This window comes from Thalassophryne amazonica, chromosome 20, assembly GCF_902500255.1.
Source record: "Thalassophryne amazonica chromosome 20, fThaAma1.1, whole genome shotgun sequence".
Classification (NCBI taxonomy): domain Eukaryota; kingdom Metazoa; phylum Chordata; class Actinopteri; order Batrachoidiformes; family Batrachoididae; genus Thalassophryne; species Thalassophryne amazonica.
In genome coordinates, this window is record NC_047122.1 from 49,708,496 (window position 1) to 49,734,223 (window position 25,728).

Genomic DNA, 25,728 nt, shown 5'->3' on the forward strand with positions numbered 1-25,728 from the left:
AACGCAACTCCCGCAATAAACGAGGGAGCACATTTTTCCTCAAATAAATAGTCTTCTGCGGGCCCTCATCACAATGCCAATAACAACATGCACCGTCGAACGGCTGTTTTCTACTGTTAAATGGATAAAAACGTCCACCAGAACATCCATGTTGACTCACAGACTGAATACACTCTCTGTGCTTTCCCTTGAAAGAAAACTGACTGAATCATTGGACTGTGATGACGTGATAAGAGAGTTCAACAAAAAAAACCCGTCGTCTCCTGCTGTAGCATTAAAAGGATTCATCAAATGTAAGTGTGAGACCATTAATTACTATTTTCTTCTAAATAGGCCTAATTGTTAATATTATATTGCAACTGCCACGAATCATGTTGGTGTCCGTTCTGATGGTTTTTAATTTGGCCGCTGAGCCAACCTGTTTTCATGTTGCGGATATATTTTGAATTTTTATTTTAAAGGACTTTACATGACTAAGCGTTGCGTTGCTGCTTGCATTGTCTATGGGGTGCTTGTGTCTGACACTTTTCGTCTGTGTAACTGTGCACACAGCGTCTGTGCAGTTGGCTGAGATGTGTTCATCATTAAACTTGGAATTCATTTTTGAAACAATGCCTTATTTAAATACTTATTGACGTTTTGGGTTTAGGCCGAGCCAAGTAGGCTACCAGACTTGCACTGAATGTGTGTGTGTGTGTGTGTGTGGAGGGGGGCACTGCACTTGCATTATCCATTAAGAGTACTTGTGTCTGACGTGTTGCGTCTGTGTGCTCACTTTGCCAGTGCTGTAGGCTAAGTGATAACGTTGCTTGCGATGTCCAAACGAGGCACACTTTTTCAAACGGTGTATTATAATACCTACACCTTACCTACAACCCCAAAGGTTGGGCCCGTCTGATTTTTTTCTGGGCCCACCCATTTTATGATTTCTGCCTACGCCCCTGGTTGGATGTACTGCCAAATTCTCTGAAACGCCTTTGGAGACGGCTTATGGTAGAGAAATGAACATTCAATACACGAGCAACAGCTCTGGTTGACATTCCTGCTGTCAGCATGCCAATTGCACGCTCCCTCAAATCTTGCGACATTTGTGGCATTGTGCTGTGTGATAAAACTGCACCTTTCAGAGTGGCCTTTTATTGTGGGCAGTCTAAGGCACACCTGTGCACTAATCATGGTGTCTAATCAGCATCTTGATATGGCACACCTGTGAGGTGGGATGGATTATCTCAGCAAAGGAGAAGTGCTCACTATCACAGATTTAGACTGGTTTGTGAACAATATTTGAGGGAAATGGTGATATTGTGTATGTGGAAAAAGTTTTAGATCTTTGAGTTCATCTCATACAAAATGGGAGCAAAACCAAAAGTGTTGCGTTTATATTTTTGAGTGTGTGTGTGTGTGTATATATATATATATATATATATATATAATGTACACACAGATTGAAAATGTGTGACAAGTTTTCGAAGCTAATCGCATATTTAAGGTGATTTTCTGTGATTTATGACAATCAGGTTGGATTTTATCAGGTTTTAAAGCTCATTTGTATTACGTGAGGCCCAGTGATTGTAGTTTTCCCCCCAAATACTGTTCTTTATTTGGCATTTAATAATTTTTTCTGTAACTGAACTGTTTTTCCCTTTCTTGTTTTTTTGTTTTTTTTTTAATACATTTTTTTCTGTTGCACGTCTAATATCGTCCAAAAGGGGGCAGCAGAGCCTTTTACATGGCGCTTCATGTCTCTTCACACTTTTAGGTCTTTTAGCTTCTGTTACTGTGGACTTTTGCTTGTTTGTTGGCCGATAACACAACAGTCAGAATTCATTGCTGTATAAACTATTTATTAAGGATAAGAAATGTGAAAACCACACCAAAAAGCTTGTGAAAACATGAGACATTCTTACACATTATTAACACTAAGCAGTGAATATCATGTATTTTGTTCACAGCGGTTGCTGACGTTGGCACCAAGAGAAGCATCGTGTTGGCGAGTGTTGGCTGACTTTGTGCACGTGTGAGCAGTCACCTGAGCTAGGAGCCCTTATGAAGTTTTGGGTTTGTCCCAGTTCCATGATGGACTAGGAGCAGGTGCGATGCAGGTCCTCTGGGTAAAGCTGTGAACAGATGGATGCGTGTTGCAATAATAGAAGTGTTAGAGGCACGATGGATGCGTGAGTGTTTAGATGAGTGTGTGCAGGTGACAGGCCGGCTGAGCGTACAGCCGGTCAGGAGAGCGGTGGGAGAGACCGCGTGCTGACCGGGCTGCACTTCACCCTAGAGGGTGATGGAGGCGGCTGACCGAGATGAGGGGATGAGGGTGATGGATAAATGTGTCCGCCAGAGCCGAAGAACCCTGAGGCCGGGTGACCTTTGGGCCTTCGGAGGCTGGGCGGGGTGGAGGAGGAGGGGTTGGCGGGGATGGAATGGTGCACTGAGTGACAGCTGAGCGATGACTGGTGATCAGGGTCGCAGTCAACGCGCGGAGCATCCTGCGCGTCTTTTGGAGATCTTGGCGATTCGGACGCAGTGGACAATTTCTGTGTCTTGGGCGATTTGGGATGGTTAGAGCTGGTAGCAGTTGGTGGAGTGATGGCATGAGAGGAGAAGGCGGAGGAGGAGACGGAGGCGGGGTCTTCACTGTCAGCAAGCTTGTCATACTGAAGGGGCGGGCTGGTCTGTGGGTGGAGTTTGGCATCTTTAGGAAGGAGCACTTCCAGACCAAGAGTTGCTCCATCCTGGAGGAGAAAAGTGGTGTGTGGAGGCGGAAGTAGCCGTAGGGAAAAAAAAAATCACAGCAGTTAAACAAACAACAACAACAACCACATATAAAATAAGGTGTATACAGGAGGATAAAGACATCACAACAGGAACAATATCAGATAAACGCAAATGAAACAGAACATCACAAACTCAAACATAGCAGAGGGTCATATTCTGTGACTTAAAGGTCACTGTTTATTCCTGTTTCCCAACAACAAGGATTTGGTTCATCACTAACCTCACACTCATAGAGTCCATAGATACTTCTGCCAAGGCCTTGCTGTTTCTGTCCTTAACTGTGTGTCAGTGCCAGTGGGGGCGCTGTTTCACCATAATGAGAAGAATATAAAGTCCTCTACAAATAAAATCTCAATAAATAATCTCTAAATAATAAAACCTCATATGCTTACATACAGTGACATCTAAAAAAATAAACTCCTCCAAATCCAAGAGCAAAAAATAAAAAAAATTGCTTTTTCATTTTGTTGTAATTTCAGAAAAACATCGCAAATTTCAATTTTTCAATTTCAATTTATTTAATTTTATATAGCGCCAAATCACAACAAAGCTGCCTCAAGGCGCTTAACACACACACACATATATATCTATATCGATATATATATATATATCGGGATGTGTGTGCTATGATTAACCAAAGTTGCAGTTGTCATGGTTGGGTTTGTGGGGCTTATTGTTGTGTGTTGCTGTATATTTTCTCGCTACGTGTTATTTTTTTGTGCTTGGGTGTTGGTGGAGGGACCTCTCTTGTCTGGTGTTGGATGCTTGGTGTAGGGCGTGTCCATCCTGTCCTCTCTTCCTGCTTGCCACACCCTCTTCCTGATCCTTCCTCACACACCTGTCCTGCATTTCCTCATTATCACTCCTCCTATATTAGTCACTCCCTTTTCCTTCTCCAGTTGCAGATTGTTGTGCCTTGTGCCTTTTCCAAGCATTTGTTCTGTGTGTTCCTGTTTTGCTGACCTGTGTATTGACTGATCTGCTTGATTTTTTTTTTTTTTATTTTTTTTTTTTTTTTTTGTATTTGGATCCTGTCTCTGCCTAATGCTTCGACTACTGTGTTCTTTGTGGCCTGACTTTTTGTGTACCGAACCCTGTCTGGACTGAGAATAAACTCTGTAACGCTGATTTTTCAATCCTGCATTTGTGTCCCACTACTGTGTGCCATCGAGCATGTCAGCAATAAGTCAAATTATAATAATATACTTAACAATATATTATGTGATTATTGCAAAATGAGGTATATATATTTGCACTTCTTGTTATATAAATACATTTGCAATAATTAAAAATTATGGTGTATCATAATAATATAGCATAATATAATTATGTCCGCCAAGGACGGAATAAAATCATCAGTGTTTATTTGTCTGTCTGTCTCTTAGCAGGATTACATCAAAGTTACTGAACAGATTTTGATGAAATTTTTACCACAGATAGATATTAGGCCATAGAAGAAACCATTAAATTTTGGAGGTGCGCTGGTTCCAGATCTGGATTCTGGATCAAGTTTCACTTTATATAGGCTTTGAAAGATTTCTGTTAGCAACATTACGTCAAAAATACTGCACAGTTTTTGATGAAATTTTCAACACAGATACATATTAGGCCATGGAGGAATCCATTAAATGTTTAGAGGTGATCTGGATCCAGATCCAGATTCTGGATGCAGATTTCCTTTTATATAGGCTTTGAAGGATTTCTTCAAAACTACTTCATGGATTCTCACCAAATGTGCACCACAGATAGCTATTAGGCCATGGAAGACTCCGCTGAATTTTAGAGGTGATCTGGATACAGATCCCAATTCTGGATTAATATTACCCTTTATATAGTCTTGAAAGATTTCTTTAAAACTACTATTTCTTTAAAACTCGTACTTCATGGATTCTCACCAAATTTGCACCACAGATAGATATTAGGGCATGGAAGACTCCACTGAGTTTTGGAGGTGATCCAGATCCAGATTCTGGATTAAGATTTCCTTTTATATAGACATTGAAAGATTTCTTTGTGGTCTTGCAATAGAATGGCGCCATGTCCAGGGTGTATCCTCACTGGGATGTGCTCCAGCCCCCCCCCCCCCCAAAAAAAAAACAAACATTATTTGCATCAAGCAGGTGTAAAAAGTGAATGAATAGTAGTGTTCTGCATAATGCAATTATTGCAATATATATATATATATATATATATATATATATATATATATATATATATACACACACACTACACCTTGATCTGGATTAGCCTCAAAATGTAATCACCTGCTGCCATCCCTGAGGTCCACCTTTGCACAAAATTTCATTAAAACAGAAATCCTGTTTATAGTTGTGGGAGTCGTCTGTCTGTGCGGTGAGCTGTCCATGGTGCTGAATGGACAAAGTCCTTTTATGTGTCTGCTGTGTAAAAGGCTGTGAGCGGGCCGCTGTAGCACAAAACCAGGGTCAGGCATGCAGCTGGTTATTATTAGTCAGGCAGCAGACGAGTGGGGAAAAAAAGATGGAGAGAGAGAGAGAGAGAGAGCACAGAGCAACACACGAGGACAAGCTGGGTAAAATTAAAAAGGTTTATTCCAACAACTGTCAACTATAATCCTGCATGTTTACCCAAAAAAGTACAAAAGAACCTCAAGTACATGAAAGTATTAGAAATCACATTGAAAACCAAGACACATCATGTGTAATGTTCATATAGATTCAAATATCAATTCCAAGCAATACTTTAACCTCTTGTACTCTAGGCATAACCACTTACAATATTAGCAACGTCAAACATGAATATTTTGCAAATACACATTCACTTACTTTCCATGTATTTCTTTTTGCAAATGTTACGTTTTCAGACACTTTTTCGTTGATTACACCAATGCATGCGGGCAGAGAGACAGCGAGTAAGGTGGGAAGGCATGGGTGGGGGAGCGTTAGGGGGGGTACACAGCAGAGGAGACAAAGATGGCGTGACAGGTCATTGGTCAAAGACCAAGGCAGGGTGTCAGTCGAGAGTAAAATCAGACATTGGAGTGTCCAAGCCAGAGGTTTTAGTCAAGGCTAAAGGAAAAAGAGGAAGCAGAGGCGTCGTGATGGAACGCGCTGGAATGGCGGCCGTATGTGAACAGGACTATTGTGCTTCTCAGGTTGTATTCACGTGGTGCTCTACTTTAGACGTTAGGGTAGAATATGCACTTTGCATGGTGTAAACGATGTTTGTGTGCTTAGTAAATGTTTTGGTCTTGCTCTCCAGCACCAGACTCTGACAGTTCTTACACCAAGTTGTTCTGAATTAAGTTTACCTCGGCGTTTTCCTCCGTGTTGTTGGGCGTGTTGTCGTGGTCTTGGGCAACGGTGGTCGGGCGGTTGTTCTCATTTTGGGGGGAGTGGGAGTTGAGGATGTTCATTGACCCCTCTTCCTTGGCTTGTGGGGACTTTTCTGGTTCCTCCTTCTTCTGAGGCTCATCCTGCAAACACAAGTATGCACACGTCTGACTTCTTGTGATAACAGCAGATTAAAGTGGCCCCTGGATAAACTTGTCTGAATGTTGGTGATTTATTAAATTCGAAATGACAAAATATCTGTTTAAATGAATCACTCAGAAAGGACCCCAAAACGCTGTACATGGTTTAAAATTTATAATTTAATAAATGTATAACCTCTTGTACTCTAGGCATAAATAATGAAGTGTTTTAAATATATAAAGGTGTCAATGCAAAGGGGAGGTGATGGTCATGCTCTAAAGGTCAAAGTGGTGATTGTGTGATCAGAGCATCCTCAGGTTAAACCCTGGTCAGAGGAGGAAATCACTCGACCCTTAATGGCCAAGTTTGTCCCAGTGTGCATTTAAACCGTGCATGGCAGCAAGCTGACATCGTGTGTGCCTGAATATGAGGCATCATTGTAAAGCCCTTTGAGTATCTGCTTCAGATGAAAAAGTACTATAGAAATGCAGCTCTTTTTTGCCACCAAGCCTACGACCCAAGCTTGTTTCAAAAATATTTTCCGTGTTGTTTTGATTGTGCTAGTAGTTGTTATTTTACATTTTCTTTGTGTATGAAATTAGGTTTTCTGCCCAAGTATGAAGCACAAGTGACAGTGGGTGTGGCCAGAAGGACGAGAGAGAGAGAGAGAGAGAGAGAGAGATATTTAAGATCATGGTCTCTACTCTGCTCTTTTCTACTCTTCTATTTTACTCTTCCTTTTTAGATATTTAGATATCCCTTAGTATAGTTTCACCTTAGAATTGGAATATAATATATAAGATATACCTACTGAATTTTCATGAACAAGAGCATACATGAACCATACCCTGAGGTACTCACAGCTTTTTGCAGTACATGCAATAAATAAATAAATCAAAATAGCAACATTATGTTTTATACAGAGCCCCAGACAGGTCAGAAACTTTAGACTGGTATAAACTTTAATTTAATGCAATTTTAAAATACCCTCGGCTGTATGAGCAGGTAATCAGTGAAAGATTATGTAGAAAGAATGTGACCTTTTGACCCCTTAGAATAGGTCAAGGTTAGCCATCTTTGAACTTGTCCAAGGTCTCTGTCCCAAGAATGCTCCCTGTGAATTTGAAGACCCTAGCAGTAAGACAACTGGAGTTATGCTGAGCACAGACAGACAGACGGACGGACTCAAAAGTTTTCGCAATACCTGATGGCCATATTTTGGCCTTGGGTAAAAATTGAATTTAAACAGGAAAAAAAACTTTGCCACATCAATACAGCAAAATATCAGCTCAGTTGTGCCCAAAGTAAGCTTTCATCGATCTGTCCAAAAGCTTATCACACTCAAGACGGTGTTAATTCCACAGACTGATGACCTGCTTGGACCTTTATGTAATCAACTAATCACACCTCAGCATGATTATTAAAAAAATAAAATCCCATCTAGACATCTGACATTTTAAAAGGTGTAGCAGAGACCATGTGCTGAGGGGGGCTTGAATGGAGGGGGGGGGGGGGGGGGGGGCTTTTTAGCCTCTCGACCTGACATTTAGAAGCTGCACAGAATCCTGCACAGAATCGCCAGCAGCATTTCAGCATCAGCAGCTCAAACTTTGCTTGCTTCAGTTCTAATCCAGCTAAATACAGATTCCGGGCATAAACATCATTTCTGGAATGTTTGTGCATTTTCGCAGCTGCACAAGCAGCGCAGAAATGCACGTTTGGCTAAATTAGAATGGTGTTATTTTGCAAATGTAAAAGCAAGTGATTGATTGACGCGTCTCTTTCATGTGAAGGTCACAGACACCAAAGGCAATAACTGGGGCGCGATTGATCACGAGCACCGACTACTGCTGGTCAGCCCCCCAAAACACACACATGATAAATGAAATCAGTTTAATTGCGTTCATGTGCGGTCTGCTGTTATTGTATATTTGTCCACTTCAATATTTTAACTAACATATTATTTACTGTGACTGATGGATACTGAATGTGCACGCAAACTCAAAGTGTGCACATGCTGCCATCTATTCAAACAAACGTGGGCAGCAGTAAAATGCACTATAACAAACGGAACATGCACGTGTGTCAGACAGGAAACACGTGCACCCTGGGAGATAAAATGGCCGTCTGAGTTTCTGCAGTCAGGAGCCAAAATGGAGCCTTTGTTGCCTTTAATGAGCTTCTTACGAGGCGGAAGCAGGTAAGAGGGGGAACGTGAGCGCGCTACACCTCAGGAGGGAATTAATCATGTCACCTACAGGATAAGTAATGCTGGCTGCAGGGGTGGGGGGGGGGGGGGGGTAGGACAGAGGTCAGAAGCTGGGATTTGGAAGCTTGTAGGTACGTTTGGAGCAAATCCAGGTCGGGAACCTGCTTGCAGTTCGTGCGGGCGTTTCAGCGGTGCTTACCTGGAAGTGGTTATAAGGGTTTCTGGAGTTAGTGTGTTGCCAGGTGCAGCTGGTTTTTGATGGTTTCTCAGAGATGAATAAATGTAAAATGGACAAAATGAACTGATAATACAGAGAAAAGAGGAGTGAAAGTCCCACTGTGGGCATCGAGGTGCTTTGTACTGGGTGCCATTTAGACTAATATACACACAAACAGTCCTCTCTTGACATTTTCCTTTTGTCTTTTCCTTTTTTTATTAGTGTGAGATTGTTGTTTATCTCTTCTCTGTTTGTTGGCCGCGACTGTTGATCTGTGACCCTGATCAGTCAGCTTTGATGCAAATCATTGACTTTAGATACTGATCAGCCATCTATCATAACTGATCTTTGATCCTGATCTTTCATCTGTTACCCTGATCTTTGTACAAAATTACACAGCTTTGACTGCTGACCTTTGGTCCTGGTCACCGAGCTTTGATTCTGATCGCTCATCATTAATAACTGAGCTTTGATCCTGAGCCTTGATCCAGACTGTTGATCTGTGATCCTGATCAGTGAGCTTTGATGCAAGTCAATGACTTTAGATACTAATCAGCCATCTATCATAACTGATCTTTGATCTTGATCTTTCATCTGTCACCCTGATCTTTGTACAAAATTACACAGCTTTGACTGCTAACCTTTGGTCCTGATTACTGACCTTTGGTCCTGGTCACTGAGTTTTGATTCTGATCACTCATCTTTAATAACTGAGCTTTGATCCTGAGCTTTGATCCAGAGTGATGATCTGTGACCCTGATCTTTGTTCATAATTACTCAGCTTTGTCCACTGATCATTGATTCTGACCTTTGTTCCTGATCACTGATCTTTATCCCTAATCATTGAGGCTTCATCCTGATCACTCATCTTTAATCACTGATCTTTGATCCTGGCCTTTGATCCTAATCATTCATCTTTAATTCTAATGCTTGACCATTGAGCTGTGAACCCTGCCAAGGATGCTATGTTTTCTGTCTGGGTGGTTTTGATCCTGTAAACAGGACCGGGCTATAAGCATTCTATATCACATTTGAGGGCCCTATCTTGGCAGTCTATGGAGCACAGTCAGAAACACAAAGTGTGGGATTTGCGGTGTGTCTGCTGATACAGTTATTGGCATGGCGGAAAACAAGGTGCTGGGTACAAAACAGCTGTATTAAACCCTCTAATTGTGGACGTAACATAAACTCAACTCATCAGATTGTCACCTAACTCCCCCCCCCCCCCCCCCCCCCGCCATTTGTCCACACATCACCTGCTATGGCCAGCAATGGGGAGAAAGAAAATTGTAAAAATATGGTACAAACCAGAGTTATTATGGTTGGAGGGTTTTTCCACCCTTTAGTTATGACTTTGACTTAATCGTGTTATTTAAACATCTTTAAATTTAACACTTCTGCACCAGGTTGAAGATAGGGCCCCATAGATCAAAACCAAACTCCACTTCGATCCTGGTCCGCATCAAATTTCCTTCAACTTTTCTTTGACTGAAGATCTTTCTCCACCAAAAATTTAACAGACAGACAGACAGACAGACAGATGGCAGCAATGCGTAACCACCTCAGTGGGGCCAAAATATACAGACACAAGGAAAACTTGAAGCAAAACAGAGGAGAGAACAGGATGCAAAGAAGGAAAGATGGCACGATTGTGACAACAGAAAAGATTAAATGAAAATTAAATTCACATTTAAAAGGGGGGGGGGGGGGGGCGTGGCATACCTGACAGATAATGTTGTCATAGTACGCCAGGTTTTGAGTGTGAGCTTGGGGAGCAGACGGAGGGGTATCGCACAGTTTCCTTACGTTTGGCTGTGAGCCGTCAGCTGTCGTAGAAACGGAGAGGTCGTCCGTCTGTGGCTCGCTGCTCTGCGGCTGGAACTTACTGCAAACCAAACCACAAAAGAAAGGAAAGGAAACGTTTCAGCTTCAGTTTGCCCAAACAGTGGGGATGTACTGCAGAAGGGAAATGTTTTTGTATGTTTGGTATAATTTGACACACAGTTTTGCAGGTTCACTCTCACTGTCCAAACACATTCAGAGTAAATTATGACTTTAAGTGTAAGCAAGTACAAAAAATACGGTATGAACTTTGCGAGAGATTTTCTCTCTTGTATCTGACACTATGTGAAGGTTTGAGGAAAGTTCTGATTGGATCGTTGTCGCTATCCTTTGGTGATGAGGAAGATGATCTCTTGATCAATTCCTGGTTGGGATGGTGGATGCGGAGATGACTGACCAGGCCCAGTGCACAGGATTGCTGCAGGAAGCTTCTGCCAGTCTGTGATATTTGTTCGAAGACTTCCGCCTCCTCTGGACTGTTTTCCTTCACTCACCTGGGAATAGAAGATCTGCTTGGGAAGTCAGCTGTGGTCCATCCTAACAACACAAACCACCCACCGAAGCTGATTCGTGATGATGACACACTCTATGCTCTGGAGCTTGGCTTCAGCCAGGATACTGATGTTGGTACAGTAGTCTTTCCACCTGATGTGGAAGGTTTCTCCTCAGGCAACACTGGTGGAATTGCTGGAGGGTCTTCAGGTGGAGGTGTTAGGTGGTCCAGGTCTCAGATCCATACAGCAGGGTTGGTATGACAATGGCTTTGTCGATGAGATTTGTCTCATGTCGAAAGTCTTTATTGTTGAAAACATGGTTGTGTAGCCGGCTGAAGGCACTTCCTGCACACTTGAGTGGGTGTTGGATCTCGCCATTGATGTCAGCGTTTGATGACCCATGGCTGCCCAGGTATAGAAAGTGGGTCATGTTCTCCAGGACGTATCTGTGCAGTTTCACAGGAAGGCGTTTTGGATTGATCATGTGGGGTGGAGGCAGGTACAGGATCTGTGTCTTTTTCAGGTTGATGTGAAGACCAAGCTTGGTGTAGGCTTCATCAAAGGTTTCAAGGGTTTCTGAAGACCTTCTTCTGTAAATGACGACAAGCTGCTGTCTGAGGTATAGTGGAAGTCCAGGAGTGAAGTGGTGTTGCTTTTCTTCTTGGCTTTCAGTCAATTGAGGTCGAAGAGCTTCCAATCTGTTCTGTACATGATGTCCAACAATGGTGGCACCTCGCCCTTGATCAGATGGAGGATTGTTGCCACAAAGATGATGAAGAGTGCAGGGGCGATGACACAGTCCAGCATTACTCCTGATTGAACATTGAAGGCTTCAGTTTTTGCCATTTTACCAGAACTATGGCAGACATGTCATCATGGAGAAGTCTCAGGATCTTGATGAATTTCTCTGGACAGCCCATTTTGCTCAGAATCTTCCACAGGAGTGGGTGTTGCACACCGTCAAACACATTTGTCAAGTCAATGAAGGCAAGATACAATGGTTGGTGTTATTCTTGACATTTTTCTTGTAATTTGCGGACAGTGAAGATCATGTCTGATGTCCGTCTTGATGGTTGGAAGCCACTCTGGATTTCAGGAAGGATGTTCTCTGCTAGTGGTCTCACACAGTTGTTGACAGTACGTGCAAGAACCTTGCCTTCAATAGACAGCAAGGAGATTCCACAATGGTTTCCACAGTTAGACTTGTCTCCTGTCCGCTTGTAGATGGTGAAAGTCACTGAGTTTTTTGAGTGTACAGGCATTTCTTCTTGAGTCCAGATTTTGACAGTGAGTTGGTGCAGTTGGTGTTGGAGAAAGAGACCTCCTTCTTTAAAGACCTCAAAGGAAATGTCTTCCCTGAGTGCTTTATTGTTTTTCATGCCTTTAAGGTCGATAAGAGTTTCTTTGAGAGTTGAGATTCAGCTGAGATCTTCAGCAATGTCTTTTGTTGGTAAATGCTGAGCACTTCCTCCTTCTCCATGATTGGGTTGGTGTTTGAGGTCTCCAAAGTGTCCTTGGGTGGAAGGGCCATAGATTGCTTTGGTGGCATTGAAAAAGTCTCTGCTGCAATTTCTCTCAGGGAAGGCTTGGATTTCAGCAGCCTTGTTGATCCATTTTGATCTAGAGACCCCTGTGGTGAGTCTGTTTAACATGAAAATGTTGTTGCACGCCGACAAACAATCGGACACGACAGATCCTCAGCCTGTTGTGATGGCTGTGGGATGCCAAATGATCGTGGTCTGAGGTCTTGCTGCAACCTTCATCTGTCTTTACAGCCGTTGGGTGACAAAGCCATCACCTTCACCTGATCCGTCATTGAGGACCTCGTGTTTCACCAGAGTCCTGTTAGCTGTCTCATGTTCAGAGTTCCTGTTGGGCCTTCATGGCTACTGTAGCAGCCACGGGACACACAAGGTCCCCTACCCGATCTGTTGCCCAGGTACCAAAGGTGTGATAAAATATGGCATAAAACAAAAGCTGACTGATGAGTGCTGCTGCCAGCAGAATTAGTTACTGCACAGGTCAGCTCATCTGACTGAAGTTACTGTCCTCAGAAGGTGTCCGATGTTTAAAATGTAAATAGAATGTTGAAAATGATGACTTGAAGTCAGTATTTTGCTTCCCAGATTGCTTTAGAATGCAGAAAAAAAGACTATAGATTATTAAAAAAATTTGGTTGGCATGCCTCTGGTTCCCCCCTTGTAGGGGCCACCCAAGTCACAACCCCCCTTCACCTAAAGCTACATCCACCCCTGCTAGTCGTCTATATCTTTTCAAATTGCTCACATTTAATTTGAATAAACTGACATGTGCCTGTCCACATTTGTCTCTGTTCCTCTATTCCAGCTCTTCTTCCTCACTCCATCTCTCACTGTCACTATTCTCTGTTACTTGCATCATTTTTTTTCTCTCTCTCTCTCTCGTTAGGCTGCGAAGCCTCTCAGGAATCACACTTACAGAAGCACATGTGCACACAGCCAAACACCAAATGATTTAATTCACAACACATTTTTTTCTCACCTCCCAGTCTCACTCACACACACACACACACACACACACACACACACACACACACACACACCTGCGTTTGCAGAGGTGCCTGTTCTCATTCTTGAGCTGGTACAGCTTCTTGGCAAAGACAACGATGATCATGAAGAGGAGGAGGAGCACCAGAGAGGACACGCTCACCACCACACACATCACCTGGAACTCTGTGACCATCCAATCACAGCGCATGCCTTTGTTCCAAATGTAGTCCTGCACATTGCACCTGCATGCAGAGATGGGAGGAGAGACAGTGTTCCTTCTCTTTCATTATCAACCTGTCACTTCTCAACCCTCCCCACAAAAACAAACAAACAAACAAAAAAAAAATCAGAAGCTTTTATGTGAGGCTGTGCCACTGCGCCGTGTCTTTATCTGTGAGCATGTGGGCCAGAATGTAAAATGGTGCAATACAGTGTCCTGAGTTCTGTCCAGCAAAGGAGCGACTCCAGCCCAGGCCTTAATAAGATCAGAGGATCAGGACGTGCATGTGTGACCCAGCATGACACTGTTGGTGTGGCACGTGTGGGTTCAGATGCTGATTATACCAAAAATGTGACAATATAAAGTGTGAGCCTTCAAAAAGGATGCAGTAGTAACCGAATGCCCAAAATAGGACTGTAGTGCTACTATGCATTTGGATGGGCAGAATTTACCAGCCAACTTGTACATTCCAACCCTTATCTCCCACAAATGGAATACAAGCAGAAGAAATGAGATTCAGGAACGGAGCAGTTCGGTACCTGATTAGGATGTCTCCTGGAAAACCTTCCTTGAAGGTTTTCTAGGCACGTCCAACTGAGGAGCAGGAGTAGATCCAGACCAAGCTGCAGGTGTTTTGTATAATACTTACTGATCCCCCAGGAGGAACTGGAGGATTTGGCTGCAGAGGGAGATGACTGTGTTGCCTTATCCTGCTGCCACCATGACCACCTCCCACGTAGGTGGGGAAAAAAATAGATGGAGAGATATTTCCAAATGCATTCAACACAGACTTGCTGTTGGCTATTAAAGAGGTCCTATTGTGCAAAATAGTTTTTTATTTACCTTTACAGAAAATGAAGGTGGGGTTTCATGTTAAACATCCTCAAAGTTGCACAGTTCTTTGTATGTGCATGTAGAAACTACAACGTTGCAAGCAAAATTTTAATCTGAAATGGTTCATTTTATGATTTTGTGACATATGTCACAGATGAAATCATTTGCATTTTTAACTATTTATAAAAACGACAAGTCTTAAATGGCAGAAAACAAGCATGTGAGTGCTCTACTCACGTTTGATCATTGGACGAAATCCAGTTTTCCAGAAATTCTTAAACGAAATACAATGTTTTCAATAAGGAACTCATCATAAGAGCACTAAATGAATTCAAACCATTTCTCTCCAAACATTAAAACTGCATTTTTAAAATTATGAAAGTGTTCTTGCATTACTTACAATCAGTGGTGTAAGACGTACTCAGATATTTTGCTTAGGTAAGTGTAGTAATACCACAGTGTAGAAATGCTCTGTTCCAAGTCCTACATCAAGAAGGATACTTCAGAAAAAGCACATTTTTTTTTCCATCAAATTATAGTTGAAATATCAAAAATAAAAGTGTTAAATTGCAAAATACCCCATTTCTTAATCATCTGTTACATTACTGGATCATATTTAGTGGTTAGCGGGCTTTTCTCTAACACAGAAGACCCCTGGTTCAACGCGAGCAGTACTCCATTCTTCATGTACATCTGGAGTTGCATCCAGCATAAAAAAAAAACTGCACCAAATCAACATGTAGATCAATAACACATCTGCTGTGGTGACCGTGATCAAAAATTGCGGAAGCCAAAGAAATTAGTACACTTGACAAATGTAGTGCATCACCTTCAACAACACTCTGCATCATATGTTCATTGGCTCAAGGTATTTTCAAAAAGGTTCTTACCAAAACACATTTAACTGTCATGTCATTACCGTGCATTGATATTATAGGGTTCAACACAGCTAACTTTGCTGGCTAGCTACCTCACTGCATAGCCATGTCTCTCTAATATATTCTGTATAATTTTCAAGCAAAATTAAACGCTGGAATGTAATCATGACTGGCTATAAATTTTGATCTGCTAATCGTTAGCTGCGTGTACATTGGTAAACTAGCTGACAGGTAGCTGGCTGCATTGCTAGAAATCAAAGAAGTTCCATCTATTTTTGGTTTCTTAAAATCTTTGAATGTATAGACACTGACACCACAGATGAGATAAGAAAAAAGTTGGAAAATGTAACATATAAAAGCAAGTCAAGGTCACTGAACCAGTGTTTGTATTGATAAGGATTGATTCTATTAATTACTTTTATTCCAAATCCCCACTCTTTCTGAATTAATCAGGTAGTGTTTTTCACCATGGTCTGCAGTGCTTATTGTTTAATGTGTCCATGTAGAAAGGATGCCTTGTTTATGTCATGAAGTGTTGGAACTAGTACGACATCTAGTGGCAGAGTAATTATTTATAGCACCTTGAAGAATTACATTTTGGGGTGTTAATCTGTATCTACAAACTAATAACAACTAAAGCTGCCAGATAAATGTAGTGGAGTTTATTTCCCCAGAGATGTAATGGAGTAGAAGTATAAAATATCAGAAAATAAAAATACTCAAGAACAAGTACTTCAAATTGTACTTAACTGCAGTATTTGAGTAAATGTTGTTAGTTGCATTCCATCCCTGCTTATAACATATATTGCTCGTTTCTACCTATATGTAACATCCGTAGAGAACAAACTGACTGGAGCAAACATCTAAGACTGATTTGAGATTAACATAATCCATCATAGCTAGAAAAAAATACACCATGCTGGCAGTATTTCTCCAGGTACCACTGGATGGACAGCTAACATGCCAGTGTTTGCAAAGTAAGTTTATTTCTTTGTCATTTTGAGCATAATTCGCAGTTGCCCCTTTGGCTCTTATTTGTTCCTTCCTACACTAACATTTCCAAAGAAGATATTTTGTAAAACAGAGCAATCACCAAATATTGAGAAGAACATTTGGAGACTTGATTGATAATATTTTGATTTGAGTTAGGTTGTATTAGAAAAGAATGTACCCTTTAAATAATTATACTTGATAACCTTTGAAGACTGTTTCTTGCACATTTTAAATGGTTTTCAGACACACGTCGAAGTATCATTAGCGTTGTGATCTTTGCACCGTGTATGTAGTGTTGCAGCGTGTTGTTGCACTCAGATTGTGTGTGTGTGTGTATGTGTTCTTTCTTACTCAGCACGTACGATGAGCTGACCAACAGTTAATCCTCCAAACCCTCAGCGAGGCTGCAGCACAGGACAGATGGTTCCACCAAGATGTGGCATATGTGCATGTGTACACCAAGTGCATGTGCATATCATCTTCCTTAAACTATCTAAGTGTGTTCACTGTGTCTCCAACATGTGCATGTTTTACACCCCCCCCTCCCCAAAACGGATCTAATCTTCTGGTCGCCCCACTGTGACCTTAATGAACTCTCACGACACGCTTCTGTCCGTGCGCATCAAAGTGTTTTTTGCGTTGGACAAATATGACAGAAGACAAATGTGTTCTGATTTTTTTTTTTTTATGATCCGTTTGCATCTGCACGACTGCACTTTGTATTTCTCACCTGCAGAAGGCTCCTATTCCTGCTGCCACCGTGCAGACGCCACCATTCAAGCAGAAATTGGGTTCAACTTCACACTGAGGGACACAAACTCCAGGCCCAGAGAGCACAAATCCAAGTCTGCATCCATCTGGCCCTGTGGCTCCGCCTACACTCAGCCCCTCACCCTTGTCTGGCCCTGGGATTGGAGGAGCCGGTAAGGGAGCTTTACTGTTGACGTTAGGCCTTGACTTGTTCGGGATTGGAGGAGCAGCAGCCAGCAGTGGATTCTCATCCTCCATGTCAGCCGGCGGTAAAGGAGTCGGTTCTGGTTCTGGGGTCGTGTCAAAGGCAGAAAGGTCATCGTCAGGTGACAGGTAGTCGTAAAAGTCGGAAAGCTTCCATGTAGCAGGGTCTCCTGCTTTTTGCTTCTGGGCTTTCGGGGCTTTGGCCCAATCCAGAGCTCCGTTAGAGGGCACAACGTCTGGGGCGGGGCTGTGGAACTCCACGGTGATGATGTCATCAGACAAGGGGTTACCTGGCTGGTCTGGTCCTGCCCCTCCAGCAGTGAGCTCCTCCCCCACAGGCGGGTCCTCCTCTATAACATTGAGGTGTTTACGAGAGTAATGGCGTTTTGGGCTGAGGGGGAGCCTCGCTCCCATTCCGAGCCTCGCTCCGATCAGGTGGTCGCGCTCTGCGGATTCATCGCTGAGCACCATCCTCGTGCTCGCGGCCTCCTTGTTCACTGACGAGTGGTTGTGGTGATGATGTCGCTTGGTCAGTGAATGTCTGCCTGTTAATCAAACCCACAAAAAAAAAAAAGATTTAATATCATCACCAAGACAGCTCCAATGTGTTCATCTGTTACTTTCTACATCTAAACATCAATAAATTCAATTATACAAGCTTCAGAACTTTTGTTTAGCTCATCTCAATGTTTTTCAATCTGTGAAGCCAACTGAAACTAGCAAACGTAAAACCAGACATCGTTTAAAAATGCACACGTTCCAGACTCTCTTTATGAGATGTGACATGGAAAAGTGCAGCTCTTCAGAATGTTAAGTGATAAATCTGATTCATTGCTGCTACGACCCCACGCAAGCAGCGTTTTTTTTTTTAACTCAATGTATCATCTGATTTTGACGTCAAATTCCTCCAAATTTATGAAATCATTTTTCATTCACATCACAATACATTGAAAGATTTGTATTTAAATGTGATACTTTCCATTGTGTCAAGTTTATCTAACAGTGGAATAATTTGGATGACCTCTTAGTAAAGCACAGCCATGGGGCCTTTCATTGGGGTCAAATGTCAAAAAAAGGCACTTCACAAGATAAACTGTAATTTGAAAGAAAATAAACTTGGGATCTGAGTCATTTAAATCCAAAATCTGGTCTCTAGCCTGGTATCTCATAATTATTTTATTTATTGATTAATTTTGCCATTATGATTTTCATTTCTGTCCAGGAGTGTTAAACTTTTTCCCAAATAGTTTGACACCTAAATTAAGACTGTACATCCAAAAGTATCTGAGATGTGAAATAATGTCCACAGATGTGTATCAATTGAATAACTATATTGTTTGTGCAATTTTGAAAGAAATCGGAACAAGACTGTCCTGCAGTCAGACTGAGGCTGTATGGGATTAGACACACAGACCGACTAATGTGCTCTTTTGACCGAGACAGCGTGGAGATTAGACAAGGATTTAGATCTATAGGTTAGAGAATGTCCAGCTTCTCCTACAGGTGTTGTCTGCAGAGTAACACCCATGCAAAGGAAGGAAGTAAGTAAGGAAGGAAGGAAGGAAGGAAAGATAAAGATAGAGAGATAGATGAAAGAAAGACAAAGATGGAAGGAAGGAAGGAAGAAAAGACAAAGATGGAAGGAAGGAAGGAAGAAAAGACAAAGATGGAAGGAAGGAAGGAAGAAAAGACAAAGATGGAAGGAAGGAAGGAAGAAAAGACAAAGATGGAAGGAAGGAAGGAAGGAAGAAAAGACAAAGATGGAAGGAAGGAAGGAAGGAAGGAAGGAAGAAAAGACAAAGATGGAAGGAAGGAAGGAAGGAAGGAAGGAAGAAAAGACAAAGATGGAAGGAAGGAAGGAAGGAAGAAAAGACAAAGATGGAAGGAAGGAAGGAAGGAAGGAAGAAAAGACAAAGATGGAAGGAAGGAAGGAAGAAAAGACAAAGATGGAAGGAAGGAAGGAAGGAAGGAAGAAAAGACAAAGATGGAAGGAAGGAAGGAAGGAAGGAAGAAAAGACAAAGATGGAAGGAAGGAAGGAAGGAAGAAAAGACAAAGATGGAAGGAAGGAAGGAAGGAAGAAAAGACAAAGATGGAAGGAAGGAAGGAAGAAAAGACCAAGATAGAGGGATAAATGGAAGGAAGGAAGGAAGGAAAGACCAAGATAGAGGGATAAATGGAAGGAAGGAAGGAAGAAAAGACAAAGATGGAAGGAAGGAAGGAAGGAAGAAAAGACAAAGATGGAAGGAAGGAAGGAAGGAAGAAAAGACAAAGATGGAAGGAAGGAAGGAAGAAAAGACCAAGATAGAGGGATAAATGGAAGGAAGGAAGGAAGGAAAGACCAAGATAGAGGGATAAATGGAAGGAAGGAAGGAAGGAAAGACCAAGATAGAGGGATAAATGGAAGGAAGGAAGAAGCTAAAGCTAGAGGGAAGTAGGGAGGGAGAAAGAAAGAAAGACCAAAATTAACCAAAGCCTAACTTGCTGTCGTTTTTTTTTTTTTTTTTTAATAGCTGTGTCCAGTGACATTGCTGCGTTCGGCGTCTGGCACTTAATAATTTCAGAGTGACTCCAAAACCTTCTGAACGTGCCTCAAGTCACAAAGATTGCATGAGGAACCATGAGCGTGGCCTCACATGCATGCGCACACACACACACACACACACACACACACCGCACCGTTGCCATGGTGAGATGTAAAGAGGTGCCATGTTGAAAAGAAGCGTTGCAATGGAAACAGAGAATCCAGTGTTCTCGCTCTCTCTCCCTTCCTCTCGCTCTCTCTTGTTTTCCAATCAGTTGGCTGCTCAGTAAACGTCGTATGCCAGCTCCATCTCTGAGAAAACTGAAGCGGAACGTTTCACAGCATATCAAAGACGGAGGCACACTGCAAATCTTAAAAAGTGACTCCATCCTAATTCCATTTTAAGGTTCAATCCACCAATTTGTTCCCTGCGGCGACTTCGATTCTGCATCCTGTTGGCAGCCGGCAGTGTCAAAGATTACAACAGCAAGACCGGCATGAAAAGATTACAAGATGGGCAAAGTCAATGCAGAAGCTCATGCATTACCGTCTTAGAGATGTCGCTTTTGTGCTTTTAACAGCCACGGCACATCTTACCGCTTGACATGACACAGTGTCACTATGGCAACAAGTTGTGTCTGAGGTCACTGGCTGGTTCGAGCAGCTGTAACATCATTGACATAATGCAGTCGGACAGTCAATCAAAGTGCGCTCATTTTCTTTTATTACCTCTGTGCCAAGGAGGCTGTTTCTCAGTAGGACATCAAAAACAAAGTAACAGACTGATCATCATTAAATTCGGGGCGAGGTTGAGTACAGACCGAGAAAGAACACACAACAGTTTGGTAGAGATGTGGATTCAGGGATGGATCTGAGGAGGGAGACTCAATAAATCCAAACATTTGTGTGTCCTACTATGTGAAAGAAGAAAGCAGAGCATTCTTTCCTTATGACATCATAAAGACCATAAAAGAAAACCTAACATTCTTCTTTAATGATATACTATAGTTTATTCTACTTAGCGCTCTTGGTCTTTTTTAAGATGTCATAATGAAAAACCATAACATTGGTCCTCATGACATCTTAAAGAAAACCCCTAACCTTATTCCTACTTGAGCTATCCCAGACATTTATAAATTTTTTTATGAGGTCATAATAACAAAACACAACCATACTTCTTGGTGATGCTTTAAAAAAAAAACAAACAAACAAAGCTTTCCACCTTATGATGCCATCAAGTTATTCCCACTTATGACATCACAAAAACTGACCATCTCTGATACTGTGGAATAAGTGCGTGTAGGCTCGATGGGAACAGGATCAGAATTGTAAGTATTTTCTCTCTTTTGGTTGGCAGAGGTATTCAAGTGGCCTTGTAACGCTGCGCTGCACATGTCAATGAGTGCATGTGTTCTTAACGGACCTTCTGATTTCTGTTTGACACCTCTGATTTGTCAACCTGCAACGATTAACGTGCATTTTGTGGCATTTCATTAAGCTATAAATAGTGCAATTTCACCCTCCCCTCTGTGTGATGATGATCTAATAATCTATTGTGACATATGTAGGTTTTTTTTTTTTGGAGCTACAGGGCAGATGGATCTCACAGTATGCCTTTACTTCTCAGTGCAAACATGCACACGCTCATAAAACAAGGTGTGCAAAAATCTGGATCCCTTCCACACTTTGTTTTTCACACAGCCATCAGTGATCATCTGTGTTCCAGCATGTTATGTGGGGGCTGATGATAGGGCTTTAATGATACAAAATTACAACTGAGAAAGTCTAAATGTAACTAAATAAATAAAATATAAAGAATGAATTAATGCAGTTCACATGAGATGCCGTTAAACCCAGTGACCCAAAGAGTGTTTACTGATGCCCACTTAGGCTTTTGTATTTGGTGTATTTTTAACCTCATTGGGGGTAAATAACTAATTTCATCTTGGCAAATGCCACAAACTGCAAATTAATGACATCAGACATTAAAAAGGTCAACTATTATCAATTACAAAGGAGGATCCAGAAGGGGGATCCAAGGGGTCAGTGCCACCCCCTGTAGTATGACCAGCTAACTCAAACGATTTAGCCAAGTTTTATGTCACAAAGGTGCGTTTAATTAAATAAGCGGCATGTCTGTTGTTGTGTTATTAAAACTCACAGTGATGTCAAAAGTTTTTGCTTTTGCTCAAAAATGTAAGTCAACCACTTTTCTGCATTTGTGAATGATGGATGCTCCTCCCTTCACAGAGGGGGTGTGGCCTGCAGCTCCTTTCCAATTAAAGTAACAGGCACAGAAACTGGTAATATTCATTAATTCATTCATTTTCTGCTACATATCAGGGTACAGATTGCCATGGCAGTAGACCAAGTAGCTCATCCCACACCACATTTATAAAAACACGCTGCACAATGCGTCTAGAAAGTTTTCACAGCGCTTCACTTTTTCCAGATTTTATGTTGCAGCCTTATTCCAAAATGGAGTCAATTCATTTTTTCCCTCAAAATTCTACTCACAACAACTCATAATGACAACATGAACAAAGTTATTTTGATTTTTTTTACAAATTTATTAAAAAATAAAAAACTAAGAAATCACATGCACATAAATATTCACACCCTTTGCTCAATACTTTGTTGATACACTTTTGGAAGCAATTACAGCCTCAAGTCTTCTTGAATATGATGCCACAAGCTTGGTGCACCTATCTTTGGGCAATTTTGTCCATTCCTCTTTGCAGCACCTCTCAAGCTCCATCAGGTTGGATGGGAGCGTCGGTGCACAGCCATTTTCAGATCTCTCCAGAGATGTTCAATCGGATTCATTTCTGTGCTCTGGCTGGGCCACTCAAGGACATTCACAGAGTTGTCCTGAAGCCACTCCTTTGATATTTTGGCTGTGTGCTTAGAGTCATTGTCCTGCTGAAAGAAGGGCTCTCATTGTTCTTATGGTCTGAGAGTCCTTCAGGTGCCTTTTGGCAAATTCCAGGTGGGCTACCATGTACCTTTTACTAAGGAGTGGCTTCTGTCTGGCCACTCTACCACACCGGCCTGATTGGTGGATTGCTGCAGAGGTGGTTGTCCTAGAAGGTTCTCCTCTCTCCACAGAGGAATGCTGGAGCTCTGACACAGTGACAATTCCTTTGACTTCATCCTTGGTTTGTGTTCTGACATGTACTGTCACCTGTGGGACCTTATATGTAGACAGGTGTGTGTCTTTCCAAATCATGTCCAATCAACTGAATTTAGGTGGACTCCAGTTAAACTGTTGAAGCATCAAGGATGATCAGTGGAAACAGGATATACCTGAGCTCAATCTGGAGCTTCATGGCAAAGGCCGTGAATACTTATGCATTAGCTTTTTACACTGTTTATTTTTGTTTTTTTCATATAAATTTGCAATAATCTAAAAAAAAAAAAAACTAACTTTTTTTTTTTACATTGTCATTATGGAGTATTGTGAGTATAATTTTGAGGAAAAAAATTAATTTCATCCATTTTGGAATAACAAAATGTGGAAAAAGTGAAGTGCTGTGAATACTTTCTGGATACCCGGTAAGTCCTCTAACTGTTCCTAATTCCAAGGCATTCCCAAAAAAAAGTAACTAAGTCCCTTCGGCTGCTCCCGAAGGGACTCGGGGTCGCCACAGCAAATCCAAGGTGGATCTGCATGTTGAATTGGCACAAATTTTACGCCAGATACCCTTCCTGACGCAACTCCACATTACATGGAGAAATGTGGTAGGGGTGGGATTCGAACCGGGAACCTTCCGCACTGAAACCAAGTGCATTAACCACTTGGCCACCACCCCTACTCAAGGCATTCCCAAACCAGATAGGAAATATAATCCCTTCAGAATGCTCTGGAGCCTCCTCCCAGTTTAAATGCCTGGAAGACCTTCTGAAGGAGACGAATGATGGCATCCTCACTAGGTGCCCAAACCACCTCAGCTTGCTCCTCTTGATGCAAAGGACCAGCGGAAAGTCCATCCCAGATACTTAAGCTGCACCCTGTCCCTTAAGTGTAAGTCCATACCTGACAAAGACACCTCATTGTCGCCACTTGTATATGTGACCTCTTTCGATCATTACCCAAAGTTCATGACCATAGTTGAGCATAGGAGCATAAACTGACTGGTAAAACGGGAGTCTGGCCTTTTGGTCTTTCTTCACCACAGCGGTCCGGTACAGTGTCTGCAGGACCGATGCATTCCCAATCCTCTAATTTCACACTCCATCCCTACATATCTTTTTTTTTTTTTTTTTTTTTTTTTTTTTTTTTTAGTAACCTGAAATTGGTGGTTCTTAGGATGTATCACATGCTGTTGAGTGTTTTGCCTAAAAACATTAACATCTGTGTTGAAGACACCTGTTGATCCGTATCAGCTGCCTGATGTCAGAGTGGCTGTTGGTTGATTCAGTAGTTTCCTATCTGTGCATCAGAGAAACGCAATATTCTCCTTAGTAGAGTGAAATGAAGAATCTGACAGTGTCCCTTTTAATATAACTGACAGAGCCACGTGATCTGAAGCCTCAGAGGATGTCGCGCGTAAATTATCGGCCTATTTATCGGTCATTGTGTCACTGGGTTAACGCCTGATTTCACATTGAGGGCGCGAGTGGGGGACGATGGGGCACAGCGTGCATGGCAGCGCGTGCCCAGGTGAACCCCAGCTACCCTCTGCGTGCACGAGCCACCCTGTTGCTGGGCGGCGGCGGCGCGCATTGTTCCATCTCACCGGCTTCTGTGCGCCAGATAGACAGACAGACAGACAGACAGAAGTGGGTGATTTCCGTTTGCCGCCTGGCTCCTCGGGGAAGGAGAGGGGGAGCACGCGCAGGGTGCGGTTGTCTCGGGCTTCCTCTGAATGTCTGGAGGAATTCAGTCCTTTTAGCGCTGTGAATAGGCCTCCTGCAGCCCGGCCACGGTACGCGTAATCCCGCCTTTGTCTGGACCACCAGCCATTCTGAGCTGTCATTTCCACATTTTACGCAGATGCGCACAATAGTCGCATTATTCCGGATAAATCAATTACATCTGAATGAAAGATTCCTCTTTAAAATGCTTTAATGGGATCAGTGTCATCAATCATCAATACACCAGGTGTCAGCGCGCGCCAGTTTGATCAATTACCGCTGACATCACGTGGATGCAGTTTTTAAACACTGCACGAAATGCTCAGTAATGTGCATTTTATGAAACGTTCCAACCTGAACTGTAATTTGGTCTGTGAGGGTCATCTGTCACATCAAAGCCGGTGCAGGTGTGATTTTCATTAGTGCACGCGCGTGCTTGCATGCACACGCACAGGGTGGGACCCCCGTGGTAGTGTGGTGGTCTTACCGTGCGTAGACAGGGGCAGGATGACCGCCAGGATGGTCAGCAGAAGCCGCCAGGTGCCCAGCCGAGCGTCACGGCGCGCCATGCCGCAGTCTGCTCCTCAAACTCGAATGATCGCTTTTCCCTCACGGAGCCTCTTCACCGGTCACACACGCTGCACGATAATCCCGCTCGCAGATCCGACAAAGTTCAGATCTTTGCTGCTGCCGCCATGCCGCCGTTTAACCGCCTGCGTCCGCGCCGTTCACAGACTCGGGTTCGATTCCATTGTCCCCAGTGGGCGCCCTCTCCTCCGCCTCCCCCCGTTTTTTTTTTGTTTTTTTTTCCGTGCGCGTTTCTTCTCTGCACTTCGGGGTCCGTCACTGTAGTAGCGACGCGCGCGACCTGCGGATGGTGCGCGGAGGAACCGAAGCGTTTCTCTGTGGCTGCGCGGCGCGCACAGCGGCGGATCGGACGCGGCGCA

At 42.7% G+C, this 25,728-nt stretch overlaps 1 protein-coding gene and 1 long non-coding RNA gene across 3 annotated transcripts; one reads left to right on the top strand and one right to left on the bottom strand.

Moving 5' to 3' along the window:
• The first annotated feature begins 1,390 nt into the window (after positions 1 to 1,390).
• On the top strand, positions 1,391 to 5,626 carry LOC117501543. Its single transcript, XR_004558037.1, has 2 exons — positions 1,391 to 1,434; positions 5,476 to 5,626. It is a non-coding gene; the product is annotated as an uncharacterized LOC117501543 (long non-coding RNA).
• On the bottom strand, positions 1,828 to 25,728 carry LOC117501542 (chondroitin sulfate proteoglycan 5-like). 2 transcript variants are annotated; one of them, XM_034160433.1, is made up of 6 exons: positions 25,269 to 25,728; positions 17,179 to 17,947; positions 13,577 to 13,765; positions 10,466 to 10,544; positions 6,071 to 6,235; positions 1,828 to 2,738 (listed from the first exon to the last, which is right to left on the bottom strand). In XM_034160433.1, the coding sequence occupies exons 1-6, from the start codon at positions 25,348 to 25,350 to the stop codon at positions 2,229 to 2,231; spliced, it is 1,794 nt and encodes a 597-aa protein (XP_034016324.1). In that variant the 5' UTR covers positions 25,351 to 25,728; the 3' UTR covers positions 1,828 to 2,228. The 2 variants fall into 2 exon arrangements, with proteins under 2 accessions (XP_034016324.1, XP_034016323.1); XM_034160432.1 differs by having other exon boundaries at positions 10,382 to 10,544; positions 25,269 to 25,726.